The 17,738-nt window shown below is 41.2% G+C and overlaps 1 protein-coding gene across 2 annotated transcripts in view; it reads right to left on the reverse strand.

Moving 5' to 3' along the window:
• The window catches only part of mcrip2 (MAPK regulated corepressor interacting protein 2), a 29,764-nt gene extending 13,979 nt beyond the window's left edge, over window positions 1-15,785 (reverse strand). Inside the window, exons 1-3 of one of the 2 annotated variants that reach the window (XM_072559657.1) lie at window positions 15,644-15,785; window positions 15,492-15,552; window positions 3,789-3,916 (exon numbers count right to left, since the gene is read on the reverse strand). In XM_072559657.1, the coding sequence (XP_072415758.1) occupies window positions 3,789-3,916; window positions 15,492-15,552; window positions 15,644-15,695 (241 nt within the window). In that variant the 5' untranslated portion in view covers window positions 15,696-15,785. The remainder of the gene's footprint in view (window positions 1-3,788; window positions 3,917-15,491; window positions 15,553-15,643) is intronic. The other variant, XM_072559658.1, reaches the window with a different exon arrangement.
• Window positions 15,786-17,738: the final 1,953 nt, after the last annotated feature.

A 17,738-nucleotide genomic window follows, 5' to 3' on the forward strand; every position in this document is an offset into this window, starting at 1 on the left:
CTTTATCAGTTTTGTTAGTAACATCCTCAAAAATACTTCAACGAGTTAATCAAGCGTGATTTCTCATTCACAAATTCATTCTGACTGTGCCCAATCAGATCATTATCTAACTAAGATTTTTTTCTATACTGTACTGCTACTCAGCATACGGGCACAGCTGCTCCAATGTACCATACACTAACTGGCATCACCACATTGATCATGGCACTGACATCACACATGAGCCTGGGAGGTCTTTAAGGCAGGCAAGAAAATTAGAGGGAACGTTGTATCCAAATATCTATTTCTCATACCCATTATAACAGCTTTACATCATTAGTAGAGAAAATGCTAGAATCTAACAGTTCTGTAGCTCCCTGTGTTTTCTCTCGCCCCCTTCTTAAACAACAATGTAAGATTTGCTAGCTTCCAATTTGCAGCAATCATTCCAGAGTCTGTAGAATTTTAGAAGATATCTAATACATTGATTATCTCTATGGCCACCTCCTTCAGCACTCGGGGACATCGAGTATCAGGTCCCAGTGACTAATGAACTTTCAGCTCTATCAATTTCTCCAATACAACCGTGTTACTAATACTTCAAACTCCTCGTCACTTGGATCTCTAATTAGAGTCAGAGAGTCATAGAGATGTATAGTACGGGAACAGAGCCTTTGGTCCAACTTGTCCATGCTGTCCAGATATCCTAAATTAATCTAGTCCCATTTGCCAGCACTTGGCCCATGTCCCTCTAAACCCTTCCTATTCACATACCCATGTCTTTTAACTATTGTCATTGTACCAGCCTCCACCACTTCCTCTGGCAGCTCATTCTGTAAAAGCACCACCCTATGCGTGAAAGAGTTGCCCCTTAGGTCCATTTTAAGTCCTTCCCCTCTCACTCTAAACCTACGCCTTCTAGTTCTGGACTCCCCCAACCCTTTTGGAGAGAATGAATTGTTAGCATGGATTGAGATAAATATATATATGACTGAAGAGGTATTCAAGAGATATGATTGCAAAATGACCAGGGTTGAGACTTGAATGTTGAAAGATATTTAACTGACTGGAATGACTGAGCAAAGAAAACATGAAGGGACTGTTCTGTAAATTAAGAATGGCATTCGTTCAGTACTGAGAGTTGACTTCAATTTGTAAGATAAAGATGTAGCATCAGTTTGGGTAGAGATAAGAAATATTAAAGGAAAGTGGTCACTTGTGTGGAAGCAATTTATACAAAAAGGTAGTTACACAATAGGCAGAAAATAAATGAATGGAGCATGACTGACTTTAATCTATATTGAAAGAAAACAATCAAAGGTAGCCTGGAAGATTAGTTCATAGAAGGGGGTCTGGACGATTTCTTAGAACATCACGTTCCACAGTCAACCAAGGAGAAGATTATCCTAGACTTGAGCCTATCTAATGAGACAGAATTTAACATTCACTTCATGATAAAGGAGCTTTAGAATGACAGTGATCACATGAGAGAATTTGAAGAGACAAGTAAGAGTCCTTGACTAGTGTTTTAAATCTAAATAAAAAATTATGAGGGTATGAAGGTAGAGCTGGCTACAGTGAATGGGAAACTAGGTTAGAAGGTAGGTCAGTAGAACTGCAGTAGCAGACCTTTAAGCAAATCATTAATAAGTCTCAAAGATTTATTCTAGTCAGAAAGAAAAGGTCCTTTGAGTCTGATGCATCACCCAATGGCTAAATAAGAAGATTAAATCCGAACAAAAACAGTACAAATCTCCAAACATTAGTGGGAAGTCAGATGATTGCACAGAGTTGAGGAACCAGCAAGGAATTACCAAAAAAAAGCAGAAAGCCAAGTATGAGAGAAAGGTCGCTAGTTATATAAAAAACATAAGAGTTTCTACAAGTATGTAAACTGGAAAAGGAAAAATTAAAACTTGTGCTGACCATTTAGAGATAGTTTAAGAGAACTCATAATGGAAAGAAAAGAAAAGGAAAGAAAAGAAATTGAAAGAATTGCAACAGATAATTCTTCACAATTGGAAACTTATCAAACATCCGCAAAGATAAGGGTGCTTTGAAGATCAATTGGATTGCATCCTATGGTTTGAAGGAGGAATGGCACAGATATTAAATGCATTGGTTATTCTGTTACTCCATATACTTCAGATCACACAGGCAGTGTACTTTTAAGACAGTTATACAACATCATGACATATGACATTCCAATATAAAAGGTACTCACCTCGCCTTCAGTCACACACTCACTACAATGGAGTCAGTACAGTATGTTCAGATAGTTATATGTAATAGTCAGCGAGTACAGAACACAATGTCTGTGTTACTATTGCAATGCAAATAGTGTTGTTAATAAACTTAAAGGTATCCCATACTTTGGGCAAATGTCAAGTGAGCTAATACAGAAGGCAACACATATTCACATCAAGTTGAAAAATGGTATTTGACTCAAGACACCATGCCATGGCAGCAAAGGGACATCAAAAACTAATAATGACACCTAGTTGATAGCAGCTAGTTGGCACTAAAAGCTGAAAAGGTGATAATCCTCCAAAATTCCTTAGGATATGGAAGAGTCCCAGCTGAAAGGAAAATATCAAATGTAACACATTTATTCAAGATGGAGACAAAAAGCAGGAAAATATAAGCCAATCAGCCCAAATCTGTCATTGGGAGACGCAATGATCTATTATTAAAAGGGTTATAGTAGGCTATATAAGTCACATTATGATCAGACAAAGCCAACATGTCTTTTTAAAGGAAGGATGGAAAAGCTTTGGAGATGGTGCAGAGTTGGTTTACAAAGTTGGTACTGGAAGTTTTACTGCAGCTGTACGGGGCTTTAGTGAGACCACATCCAGAGTATGATGTAAAATCTTGTTTCGAATAAAGAGAACAAGATATAAGACTCAGTTCAGAGAAGATTCCCTCAAAATATTCCTGGGATGAAGGGTTTTCCTTATGAAAAGGAGTTGAACAGGTTCGGCCTATATCCACTAAAGTTTAGAAGACCGAGAGGCAATACTTTTCAAACAAAATTTCAAGGGGGTTGGCTTGTGGATGGAAGCGGCATCAGCCCACAAAAATGACCATTTCAACACTTTGGGATTGCACTCTAATTCCCCATTAGACTTTCATTAGGGGATGGATTCATCTATATTCTGTACAGAATCTCATTAAACAATGTGTTTTTGTCCAAGCAAGTATTTAAAAGAAAACTAATATGCAACAGACATATTTGGCTCCCTTACTAAACGTCAGCAGCAGCTCAAGTAGAGATGACCACTGATGCCTCTTGCAGTCTCTGTACAAAATCAAGATCGGAGTATCCCATCAATGAGGTTCACTTGATGTTCTCATGACCCTATTCCCGCTAAATAGCTGGCCAACCAACTTCCCTTGCGAGCTGACATTGTAAATTCTTTCTCTCCATCACATGCATTACACATCATTGTGCGATTGCATGTCATTATCTGTGAACCTGATGAGTATTTCCAGAATGTGTGTTGGAATAAAAATGCTTGTCTATGATCTGCATATTTGCTGCCATTGCTGCCATGTTCAGCAGTTGATGGGAGGACCATTAAAATACTACTCTGCATTCTTTGATGTCCCCACTTCAATAGGCAGACCATACATCAGCACACAGACAGGTACCAAGCAAGACATGGAAGGGATGGGGTAGGGTGCAAAGAAGGGGTGATACTAGACAGGCAGACTCAGAGGAGAGAAAAAAAAGAGACAGCAAGAAAGGAAATTGCCGTTATGTGCACAGCAAACCCTTGGTCCCATTTCAGATCAGCCTCTCTTACCTTCATAAACAAACCGGACATTCTCTTCATGAGCTGGTGTATGCTCCTCTTCCTGAGTGTCTATAGTTCCTGGAGTTGGACAGCGCTTCCCATTCACTCGGTTAAACACCAGCTTCGGAGCTGGGCAGCTGGAAGAGAGGAAGGCAGACTGTACAAACAGAGAGAGAGAGACACCAGGCAACTAGTGGGCCTCTATAACCTGCACAGAAGAGGGGTGCCAGAGGTCTTGCTGCATATCAACACTGTTTCATTCAGTATTTGAGTTGCATATTGTGCAATCACTGACCTTCTGATAAGGGAAGATCATTGATGAAGCAGCTGAAGATGGTTGGGCATAGAACACTATATTAAGGAACTCCTGTAGAGATGTCCTGGACTGAAATGACTGACCTCTAAAAACCATGACAATATTCCTTTGTGCTAGGTAAAACTGCAACCAGTGTAGCGTCCTCTTCCCAACCCAAATCCCATTGACACTGGAATATGAAAGCCACTCCAAACCAAGGGAGGGAGATTAATTCAGTAGAAGAAGTGCCCCACCCCCTCAAGTAACGTCAACCCTCCCGATCTGTTATCACATCAAACCAAATTTGGATCCATGGTTACAGACACCTGACAACCTTTCCTCTGCTCCACTATTTCACTTCTTCAATTATTTAGTCCCTCTGTAGCAAAATGTAATAAATTAGCTGTGCTTGGACTCTGAATAAGTCAGCACAGCTCTAATGTCAGAGGGCTGAAGTATAATCCTTCACCTATTACCTGACTAGCAACACTTGCACAATCATTTCATTACCATTGACCATTCACCTTATAAATAATACATTCACCAGGAGATAGGAAACTAACGGATGGAAAAAAACTAGGTCCAGGAGTCAAGAGGCACTTGGCAAACACCAAGGACCAGGCAACGAGTCCAACCTTGCCTCTAAGTATGGCATGGAGCAAATGTATTATTTAGAGTCAAATAATACCAGCTCCTCCAAGAGCAGAGTGCTAGGACTACAAGCACACAGAGTCTAATACAGAGCTCTTCAATGATCTGATTTACAGTTTAATAAATCAATTGAAGTTGGTTATTCAGCTGTCACAGTTATTAACAGAATCTGGCAGCCTGTGCTCAAACACGTCCTCCAACCCCATAATCTCTCAAACCCAAGTCAAAATATAAACCATTTGCAAAACCAGCCACTCACAACATCTCAAATATTTTCTAGAAAAGTCACGATTCACCCACTGCTCTGGTCAAAGCCCCATCAGCAGTCTCAATGTAATGTTAAAAGATTAAATGGGAATATCTTTTTGGACATTAATGTAATATTAAAGGGTTAAACTACACTGAACATTCTGAAATTGGGTGGGGATGACAGTCAGGCAAGATTGCAAATGACTCCCATTCCAATTAGACAGTCATTTGCTACTACTCCCCTTACTATTATTAAACTAAACCATCATTCAATCTCTTCCATTCGGAAATGCTTTCTAACCGCCCTCCGAAGCTAGGTATGTCGCACCTGCATTGTCCTGGGGAAATCTGAGTCAGGAAATCATCTGCAATACGATTCCACAGGATTAGGGCATTTATGTCTGCATTATCTCCGAGGATGATCTCATCCTACTATTGTACCTGGGGTAACATGTGACTGTGAGGCTGGGGGATGTCTTGAGGGGCATGTAACTATGAGGGAGTGGCTTGAGCATCAGTAAGCATTGCCAATTGACCTATATTAAGGGAATGTGTTTTCTTTGTTTGGGGTCTCTCTTCTGACTCGACTTCGCACACCTGCAAAGAGTATCAGAGGGGCCACCTAGAATGTACAAGCTTTGTTAAACTTTAACTGTTTGCAGAAGTTGGTGTCTGCAAATTGCATTTCGTGTGTGAAACCTCAGGAAAAGAACCTAACATCACCAATAGTAAAATAAAATTACAGGGGCTATTAAAGATCAACAGTGCCAAACAGCTAACCAATCACCAAGCCAGCCAATGAATTAGGAAGTGAGTTGAGTTAATTAGATGTCGTAAACCAACTAATCATACGCCAAGCCCAATAACAGAGACACACAGCCAATTAGTCAATGAGTGAGCCGGCCATTGAGATAATCAGTGAATGAATATGCCAATGAATGAGTTGGGCATGAAGCCAACCAGTGAAAGAAGCCAATAACTCAGAAAATGAATGAGCAAGCCAGAAAGTCAGTCATATACATTAAACTAATCATCCATTCAGTGTGCAAATCATCATGGATGAGACAAGACAGTTGAAAAAGTGGATCATAAGTTAAATTTGGCCTGTAGTTAATGTTTTACACCAACTAGAGCATAGCTGGTAAATAAAATTAGTTCTACTGCTTGACATCACAGTATATATTATGCAACTCAAATCAGTTTGCTGATAATGATTGCTGTGTATAATAATTCTGTGGAACTAATAGTAATTTTGCTAATGGCTTTTTTGCTTGAGAAAGCAGGTATATTTTGTCCATCATGAAACATTTTCCTCAGCAAATTACTAAAGCCCTTTTCTGGGTTAGAGGTGGACAAACAATCCAGTTTTTTTCTTCCGGCCAGAGAATCTGATTAAACCAGAGAAAAGGACATTCAAAAATGCAATACTGTGTACCTAAACCTGTGGTGTACCTGTCATGGGAAGATTTAACAAAACTTGTAACTATTTCCAGTCCAGCAAATTACACCATGTAACAGCTGAAGATCCAAGTTAGTGCAACAAATTATTGTACATTAGATAACAGATAAAGTTAACTCAGAGTCCGTGAATTCTACACTACATTAGGTAATCATTTTCCACAAAAATTTGCACAATATTTGCAATCAAACTTTACAAGGCAAAACTCAATGCCAAGCAAGGAATTACTAACCAAAAACAAAGGTAATTCTATGAAACCTCTGGGATGGTAATACTGAGGCATCGACATATTGATAGGCAAGAGGACAGCAAATAACTGGGAAATTAGATTGTTATTCATGATTTATGCAGGGCCTCTGTGTCTTATTCACGTCCTTTCTCTGTTTATTAGTTTGAAGGCCATTCCTGTTGTTGAAAATTCCAGCTGAAACTGGCATTACGCAGCTTATACTGTGAAATGATATCATCTATATGTTAGAGTTGACTAGTTCAAACAAAGTAAGTTTATAGCCTTAGTCCCACAGTTTTAATGTTGCCGTATTGGCATCACAGGAGGAACGCAAAATAGAGATCATGGGCTATTGTGAAAGAGTTCCAAGAAATCCTTGACAAAAACACATAAATCAAAGTAGAAGCCAATAGTTCAAAGAGCACTGCATTATCTTCTTTTGGAGGTCATAAAGTAATAAACTACACAATATTAAACAGCTGAATTGAAAGTTGTAAACACAGGCTGAGTAAGAGACCTCTGACTCCACAAGTTAATTCTGGCTTACCGAGATACTGATTTACTGATGGCATTCCTGCTCTCCTCTCTTATGTGACTAACTAGAAACAGCCAGTACAGTACCTGTGATTTAACCAAAGTTTCAGAATGTCAAAGGTGTGAAGTCAGGCAACGTTAGCACAAGTAGACAAAGGAACCAAAATGTGAACACAGTGACCCCCTGCAGGTACACATCTTAATATCTGTTAAACGATTTCACTTGCTTCCAACACCAAGGCTTTCACAACCATTTTGCCAAATCTGAAGAAAGGTTTCATTTGTCTCCTGTTCAGCAGAAGCATTAAGTCAATTAAACTTAACAACACTCGAAAAGAAGGAATAAGTCAGGAAACCACAAACATTTTTCCAATGTTGAAAAAAAGAGCTTTAACAGCAGTGAGTTCAATTTATTAAAAAACCTTAATCAGTAACCAAAAGAGAAAGGGCGGCACGGTGGCACAGTGGTTAGCACTGCTGCCTCACAGCGCCAGAGACCTGGGTTCAATTCCCGCCTCAGGCGACTGACTGTGTGGAGTTTGCACGTTTTCCCCGTGTCTGCGTGGGTTTCCTCCGGGTGCTCCGGTTTCCTCCCACAGTCCAAAGATGTGCAGGTCAGGTGGATTGGCCATGCTAAATTGCCCGTAGTGTTAGGTAAGGGGTAGATGTAGGGGTATGGGTGGGTTGCGCTTTGGCGGGGCGGTGTGGACTTGTTGGGCCGAAGGGCCTGTTTCCACACTGTAAGTAATCTAATCTAATCTCTAATAAATGTTTAGATTTTAATGGTATCAGGGTATGGAAGAAAGCAAACACTGAGATAGAGGATTAGCCATGATCACAGTGAACGGTGGAGCAGGTTCAAAGGCTGGACGGCGTATTCCTGTTCCTAGTTTTCAAATTAGCTCAAATTATATCTTTTGAGGTAATTCTTATGTCTGTACAGGCAAAGAAACATCAAACTTTGGGAGGAAGTAACAGCCTCAAGGTATTATCACTGAACTGTTCATCCAGAGACCCAGATAATGTTCCGAGGACCCAGGTTCGGATCCCATCATAGCAGATGGTGGAATCTGAATTCAATAAATAGAAAATCTGAAATTAAGTATCTTATAATGACCATGAATCAATTGTCAGAAAAACCCATCTGGTTCACTAATGTCCTATAGGGAAGGAAATCTGCCATCCCTACCTGTTTGGCCTACAAACTCCAGACCCACAGCAATATGGTTGACTCTTAACTGCCCTCAGGCAAATTAGGAATGGGCAAGAAATGCTGCCTAGCCAGTGACACCCTCATTCCGTGAATAAAGAAAACAAAATACATTTATGTAAACCTTTTGGTGTTACCTGCTGTAATAATGTGCAGAGATGGGGGGAAATACATTTCTGGTTTTATCTGTCTCAAACAACAGTCAAACAAAGCTTTTGTTTTTATTGTTAATCATGTTAATTAGTAAGAGTTAAATGGGATCAGCACTGCCTCATTTCTACCAAAGTCCATCACTTTACCTCTCTGCATTACATTATGAGCAGCTATTCCATCAGCCTCTTGAAGTCAATGAGCATCCTCCTCACAGTTCACTACACTTCCACGTTTTGTCTGATCTGTTCTTTTTGAAACTTTTTCCAATCCAAATCATTGAAACCATAAAATGCAGCTATTCTACTGCAGAGTTTTGGTGGACAACACTTTCCAATTTCCTCCATTCGGGAAGTACATTCACTCCTCCTATTCATTTCCTGCGACTCAATCAACTTTGTACCCCTGCTACCAGCGTCCCTTTTATTCCAATGGGTTCAACTTTGCTGGCAAGCCTATTGTGTGGCACTTTATCAAATCTTATAAAAGCTCCTGTACACCCCATCAATCTTCATCAATTTTCAGCATTAACCTTAACAAAAAAAAATACATTCATTCAAGTTAGTTACACATAATTTGGCTTTTAACAAATCTATGTTGGCTTTCCTTCATTAATTCACATTTGTCCAAGTGACTGTTAATTTTGTTCTGGGTTATGATTTCTAAAAACTCCCCAATTCTGCTCCCATTCTTGAGCAAGAAATAGCAATCAGTATATTTTTAAAATTGCTATTTTTACAACAAATCTTGCTCTGCAAAACAATTACTCAGAGGAATGGGATATTCCCTCTGCATAGCCCATGAAACACTGCCAAATCGGGTTCATGAGATTAGATTAGATAAAGTTCTCCTTTTGCAGTCAGATCAACAATTACCAGACTAGGTATCACAATGGTTAGATGCCTCCCAGTTCTGAAGTACTACAATTAATATTATTATCCCAATCTGATTTTTACTGAGCTCTTTTGATTGTTGTAACTTCATGACTGTTGGATCTGAATGTATGGCTGCCACATTTTTGCTGTGCCCAAGAGATCAAGTGATTAGCAAGGGTATATTATAGGCCTCCCATTAGCCAGCAGGAGATTAAAAAATAGAAATGTAAGCAAATCATGGAAAGATGTAAAAACAGCAGGGTGTTTGTAGTGGGTGATTTGAACGTCTCCAAAATGACTGGGATTCCTTTAATGCCAGGGGCTTAGATGGGACAGAGTTTGTTAGGTGCACTGAGGAGGGCTTCTTGAAATAATATGTAGATAGTCCAACCAGGGAAGCAGCTGTACTAGACCTTGCATTGGGAAAAGAGCCTAGCCAGGTGATTGTCCTCTCAGTGGGACAGCATTTTGGGAACAGTGATCACAATTCTGGAAGTTTTTAGCTAGTTATAGATAAGGATGAGACTTGATATTCTAGGGCATATCAATATTAAGAAGAATGAAGTGTTTATGTCTTGTAAAACATTAAAGGTAATTAAGTCCCCAGGATACTGTGGGAGGCAAGGGAAGGAGATTGTTGGGGTCTCTCTAATCTGATTCCTTTAGGAATTGATTAATGAGGTTAGGGCAGTGTGTTTTTCCAAATGGAGTTTACTAAAGCATTTGACAAGGTTCCTCATGGTAAGCTGATCCAGAAGATTAAATCATACGGATTCCATGGTGAGGAGGTTAAGTTGGATACAACATTAGCTTGATCATAGAGAACAGATGATATTTGTGAAGAAGTGTTTTGCTGACTGCAGGTCTGTGATAGATGTGGCTTGATTAGTAAGTTGCAGACAACAAGAAAACTGGTGGAGTAGTGGATAGAAAGGAAGGTTGTCAAAGATACAGCAGGATATAGATCAGGTGGAAAGTGAGATGGAGAAATGGCAGTTGAAGTTTAATCCAGACAAGTGTAAGGTGATACATTTTGGGAGGTCAAATGCAAGAGGCAAGTATATCGTAAATGGCAGGACCCTTAGGAGCATTCACGTACGGAGGAATAGAACACAAAACATAGAACAATAGAGCACAGAACAGGTCCTTCGGCCCTTGATGTTGAGCCAACCTGTGAACTATTCTCAGCTCATCTCCCTACACTATTCCATCATCATCCATGTGCTTATCTAAGGATTGTTTAAATCTCCCTAATGTGGCTGAATTGACTACATTGGCAGGTTGGGTATTCCATGCCCTTACCACTCTCTGAGTAAAGAACCTGCCTCTGACATCTGTCTTAAATCTATCACCCCTCAATTTGTAGTTATACCCCCTCGTACAAGCTGATGTCATCATCCTAGGAAAATACTTTCACTGTCTACCCTATCTAATCCTCTGATCATCTTGTATATCTCGATCAAATCCCCTCTTAGCCTTCTTCTTTCGAATGAGAATATTGGTAGGGCAGTTGATGTGGTATACATGGACTTCATCAAAGGTTCCACATGGTCGGCTATTGGTGAAAATGCAGAGGCATGGAATTGAGGGCGATTTAGCAGTTTGGATTAGAAACTGGCTTTCTGACAGAAGGTAGCGAGTGATGGTTGATGGAAAATATTCAGCGTGGAGTCCGGTTGCTAGTGGTGTGCCACAAGGATCTGTTTTAGGAGCACTGTTGTTTGTTATTTATGTAAATGACTTAGACACAGGCATAGGTGGATGGATTAGTAAATTTGCAGATGACACTAAAGTCAGTGGAGTAGTGGACAGTTTGGAAGAATGTTACAGGTTGCAGGGAGACTTGAATAAACTGCAGAATTGGGATGAGAGGTGGCAAATGGAGTTCAATGCAGCTAAATGTGAGGTGATGCACTTTGGGAAGAATAACAGGAAGGCAGAGTACTGGGTCAATGGAAAGATTCTTGGCAGTGTGGATGTGCAGAGGGATCTTGGAGTCCAAGTACGTAGATCCCTGAAAGTTGCCATCCAGATTGATAGTGCTGTTAAGAAGGCATATGGTGTGTTAGGTTTCATTGGTAGAGGGATTGAGTTCCGGAGTCGCAAAATCATGCTGCAACCATACAAAACGCTGGTGCGGCCACACTTGGAATATTGTGTACTGTTCTGGTCCCCATATTTTGGGAAGGATGTGGAAGCATTGGAAAAGGTGCAGAGAAGATTTACCAGGATGTTGCCTGGTCTGGAGGGAAGATCTTATGAGGAAAGGCTGAGAGACTTGGGTCTTTGCAAGGTTTGTAGCTCAGGTTGAGGTTTAGGGTGTCGGTTTGCTCGCTGAGCTGTAGGTTTGATATCCAGCTGCTAGGAATTCTCTTAAAGCAAGGCCTGGATTCAAGTCCTACTGGAGGGTTGTAATAACAACTCTTAAAACAGGCTGATTAGAAAATATAGTTTTTCTTGACAAACACAATAAATGGTGATTTCGACTCGGACAACACATCTATCCTGGGACAGGCTAAGCAAAGACATGTCAGAGAATTCCTAGAGGCCTGGCACTCCAACCACAACGCCATAAACAAACACACAGATTTAGATACCATCTATCAACCCCTCAGAAAACGAACAGGAAATGACATCACCACAAACCCCAGGAACCCCAGCCAGGACAAACATATAAATAGAAAGCAGGAGACAACAGCTTTGCTTCACTTGGAGGTTGCCACTGATGATGTTACCTAGCCAGGTAATGAAACGTCTGGATAGCAAACCTACATCCTAGACTTGGGTCTGTTCTCAGTGGAAAGAAGGATTTTGGGGTGTAAGTCTACAGCTTTCTGAAAGTAACAACACAAGTGGATAAGGTATTAAACTAAAAGAGTACGGCATATTTATCTGGGCAGTGAGTATAAAAGTTGGTAAATCAGCACCATGTGCTGTATAAAAGTTTTGGCCACATTTGGAGTATTGTGCACAGTTCTGGTCACCACCTATAGGAAGGGTGTGGAGGCTTTGGAGAGGGTGCGAAAGAGGTTTCCCAGGATGTTGACTGGATTGGAGTGTATTAGCTATAAACAGAGGTTGGACAAATTTAGATTGTTTTCGCCAAGTGTTGGAGCCTGAGGGGCAATATGAGAGAAGTAGATCTAATTATGAGAGATGTGGACAAGGCGGATAGCCGGGAGTGTTTATTCCACACAGTGAAAATGCCAAATAGTAGGGAAGATATTAGTCAAGGTGAGAAGGAAAAATTTAAAGGAGATGTGTGAGGTAAGTTTTTTTTAAAACATAAGAGGATAGTAGATTAGATTAGATTACTTACAGTGTGGAAACAGGCCCTTCGGCCCAACAAGTCCACACTGACCTGCACCCACCCAGACCCATTCCCCCAACACTATGAGCAATTTAGCATGGCCAATTAACCTGACCTGCACATTTTTGGACTGTGGGAGGAAACCGGAGCACCAGGAGGAAACCCACGCAGACACGGGGAGAAGGTGCAAACTCAGAGTCGCCTAGAGCGGAAATTGAACTGGGGTCTCTGGTGCTGAGAGGCAGCAGTGCTAACTACGGTGCCACCATTGCCTTCCCTTCTCATTGTAAATATTCATGTGAGTTTCCAACAGAAATGTTGACTTATATATTTAATTAGAAATTTGTGTGGATTTCCATTCTAACTATTGTTACATGGATTTTCAGGCTTAAAATGTTAATTCAAACACCAAACAGAGGTTTTAAGCAATACTTGGAACACGCTGTCAGGAGAGGTGGTAGAAACAGATTTGATACCAACAGTTAAGAGGCATTTAGAGAGACACATGAACAGGCATGCACCATATGTAGGCAGATGGAATTAGTTTAGAATGGTGTCATGGTCAGTGCAGACATGGTGGGCTGAAGGGCCTGTTCTTGCGCAGTGTTGCTCTATGCTCTCTCAGCAGTTCAGACTTTCTGGAATATCCAAATTAGAAATGTATGCACAGTAATACTCCCTCCACTATGGCCCCCAACTGGGAAGTTCTGTACAACCCAAAAATATGAATTCTCCTCAGCCTCTACTCCCAGCCGTAGGAAAAAGGAATGGAGCTTCCTGAAATATACGCAATACAGCTGTTACAGATATCATCATAAACTTTAAGTTAGTTCCTCTACAAAACTCAGATCCTTTAGTGGCAGAACAAACTGAAATTCCATATTAAATCTACCCTGTGGATTAACAGGAAAATACAGGCACATTTAGCAAACCCAGCCAGCATGGACAGGGATGCACTGATCGGATAAGAAGGGAGGGCTGGAGCTTTGCAAGGAACTGAAGGGAAGAAAAGGAACTATGGTCTGAAGTAAGACACTAGCTTTACAGACTCAGCATCAAAGCTTCTGCAATTGCATATTAAACAAAAAAAAACTAAATGCTAGAACAAAACTTTAAAGTACTGACAGACTTGAAGTTAACAGTCAGATTGTTTCAGATGCACATAGGCCCTCTGTGTCACGATGGCACTTTTGTGTTCCCTTTTTTAAAATAGAATGGAGATACTTAGCAGACAGCAGACAGATACTTACAGTTGACAGCAGACAGGCGGACTTTCAGTGTCAGCTGAGTTTTGCATTTCAAATACTACAATGAGCACAACACTCCAACATTGTGGCCATGAGAATGTTAGATTAAGGGTGATATTTCACGATCCATCAGTGCTACTCAGCCATCATTGAAACTGGAATTTATTCAACACTAAGACCACCAACAAAACCAGTATGTGAGTAGAAGGTGAAGGACACAGCGTGGCATGCAGTTGTCATTGTCCCTAGTCAGGAAATCTTAACTGTTGCATAATTCTTTATCACTCACAGTAGTTCAATGATAAGGACACAATTTGAAGGATAAATGTTATAACAGCCTCAGGGAATGGGATGTCACATGTTCAATGATAAGGACACAATTTGAAGGATAAATGTTATAACAGCCTCAGGGAATGGGATGTCACATGTGCATTACTTCCCAAATTATCTGTTTAGATGGAAAATATTTGGCTTAGAAAAAGAGAAATTTGCAATTGTTCCTACTCCCCTTGGGGTGAGCTAGCTTGGTCTTTACCCTGTACTCATTCTCTCACTTGGAAGCATATTCCATGCAGTAACATGTTGCAATCTTCCATTCACCAGGAAGCACGTGTTCACCTATGAGTATTTGCAATCATGAAGGTCAAATTACCCACATTTTACAAATCAGATGTTAAGCATGCTATTCCACATTACATATACCAGGAACTTTGCTCCACATTATACACAGGCATGCTGCACAGGGCTTCACACACCATGATCACACTAACCCAAGTTATGCAACATACATAGTGATCTCATTGCTGCATGCAAACGCACCAAGAATTCAATTCCACATTTTTCAAAAACACATCTACACAGCACCTTGCTCCAAATTATAAAATACTCAGATACACATAACACACTGTTCCACATAATTTAACACATACATACAGCACACTGTCCCACAATACATACACAACCAGCACATTGTACAACATAAACCCAGCACTGTCCCACATGATGCAATGCACACAGTCTACTGCTCCACATAGCACTGTTTGTGTGTTGCATACTGTGGAGCAGAATGCTCTATTTGTGGATGGAATCAGGTGCTGGGTGTGTGTTGCCTTTTATCTTACATTATACAACACTCAAGAGCACACTGTCCCACATTATAACATAGTGTCCCACAAAACACTACACACTCTGAACACGCTCCTCTATCATACAACACACACCAAGCACAGTGGCCCACATTTTAACACAGACTTACACACTGAGCACTGTCCCACACTATAAAACACACCGAGTGCACTGTCCCAAATTGTAACAGACAAACCCATAGTGTTGCCCAAACTCTGCTGGTCGATGATCTCTACGAGAGAGGACGAAGTTTTGGCCGGCTTGCCGGCTCCTGCTCCCCAGCCTAAATGTCACCTTCACCGCAAGGTCACCGAACTGGAGTGGCCGGACGCCGGACACCGCCCGCCCGAGTCCCCCAACTCGAACTCCTCAACTTACCTCCCCACCGGTTTCAGCTTGAGGTCACAGCCGGACTTGGCTTCGATCTGCTGGGATGGACCTGTGTGGAGGAGGAGAGAGGGGGGGGGACAGAGTGAGAAGGAGCCGGAGCTGTGTGTTGGGCCGAGCGAGGCGCTGCGCTGCCTCCTTACCCGTCCTCCGCTGTGTCGCCAGCCTGCTGGGTCCCCGGGTGATGGTGTACATGGTCAGCGGCAAGCTCTCGTACTGCAGCACCGGCAGCGTCCAGTCCGGGACAGTCACCGCCTCCCCGGCTGAAAGAGACCCGCCTCCCTGATGCCCAGCCCCACCGTCAACTCCAGGAAAGTCTCAACAGCAACGAAGAGACACACAGCCCAAACTCTCGGGGTCCTCCCAATCCAACGCCAACTGGATCCAAAGTCTAGGATCACTCAACTCCAACCTAACCCACCATTTGGGACCATCCAACCTAATGTATTAATCTTGGAAATCCCACCCAGAACCACTAAATTGAACACAAGAAAATAAAAAAGTTATGGTATAAAGGTAACATATTTGGATAGGTAGAAGATAGTTGGCTGGCGAAAAACAGCATAAATAGGTCATACCACATGTACAGCATGGAAACAGAACCCTTCAGTCTAATTCATCCATGCCAACCAGATATCCTAAATTAATCTAATCCCATTTGCCAGCATATCCCTCTAAACCCTTCCTATTCACTTACCCACCCTGACGTGTTTTAAATGTTGTAATGTACCAGCTTCCACCACGTCCTCTGGCAGTTAATTCCATACGTGCACAACCTTATGCATGAAAAAGTTGCCCAGTTGTCATAGAACAGAATCATAGAATCCCTACGGTGCAGAAAGAGGCCATTTGGCCCTTCAAGTCTGCACAGACCCTCTGAAGAGCATACCACCTAGGCCCTTCCCTGTATCCCAGAATGGGATTTTTAGCATAGCCAACCCACCAAACCTGCATATCCCTGGACACTAAAAGGCAATTTTGTTAAGCAGGCCATGTGGCACAGAGGTCTGTGCTGAAGCCTTAACCATTTGCAATTTGTATCAGTGGCCCAGATGAAGAGAGCTAAAAAGAATGCAACACGCAAAAACAGATAGGAAAGTAAGTTTTGTAAAAGAGTTAACAAGTTTGTAGATGATTATAGAGCGAATGAGCAAATTATCTGGCAGACGGAATATAATGTGGGAAAATGTGAAATCATTCACTTTGTTAGGAAAAATAAAAAAGCAGATTATTTCTCACTGGGAGAATGACTGCAGAATTCAGAGTTACAGCAGGGTCCAGGCATTCTACTGCATGAGAACAAAAGGTTAGTATGCAGGTACAGCGCATAACCAAAAAGACTAACTGGGTTATTTGCCTATTACAAGAGGAATTGAACATAAAAGTAAGAAAATTATGCTTCGGTTAAGCAGAGCACCGATGAGATCACATCTTAAATACTGTAATGCAATTTTGATCTCCTTACTCAAGAATGAAAATACATTGGGGGTGGTTTGGAGGAGGTTTATCAGGTGATACCTGGAATGAGCAGATTGTCTTATGACGTTAGGTTGGACAGACTGTATCAAACACAGTTTAGAAGAGTGAAGAGTGATAATTGAAGTATATAAGGTCCTGAAAGAATGCATCAAGGTAGACAGAATTTTCTTCTTGAAAATGACTTCAGAACTAGGGGGCAGTTTTCAAATTAGGGGTCGTCTATTAAGGCCTAGACAAGGAGATTTATTTTTCTCGACTTTGGAACGCTGGCTCAAAAGGTGGTGGAAGATTTTAAGGCAAAAGGAAATAAAATTTTGTAAGGTGAGAGAATCAAAACTTATTGGGTTAGCAACAAATAATCAATTACTGAAGGGTGGAGTAGGCTCAAGAGGCTGAATGACAGACTTTTGCTCCTATTTTGCATATTCATACGTTTTTAAGTCAGTGACCTAGACCACCTAACTCAGCTGAATTTGCAGGACCATTCAACTGGTCAGCCTAGGATCACCCAACCGAGCCACCAACTGCAAATTTGCACTATTCAACCAACATAGAGTCATACAGCATGGAAACAGACCCTTTGGTCAAACCAGTCCATGCTGAACATAATCCAAAACTAAACTAGTCCCACCTGCCTGCTCCTGGCTTATACCTCTCCAACCTTTTTAATTCATGTACTTATCTAAATGTCTTTTAAACATTGTGACTGTGCCTGCATCTACCATTTCCTCAGGAAGTTCATTCCTCACATTCTGAGTT

Source organism: Chiloscyllium punctatum, chromosome 40, assembly GCF_047496795.1.
Source record: "Chiloscyllium punctatum isolate Juve2018m chromosome 40, sChiPun1.3, whole genome shotgun sequence".
NCBI lineage: Eukaryota > Metazoa > Chordata > Chondrichthyes > Orectolobiformes > Hemiscylliidae > Chiloscyllium > Chiloscyllium punctatum.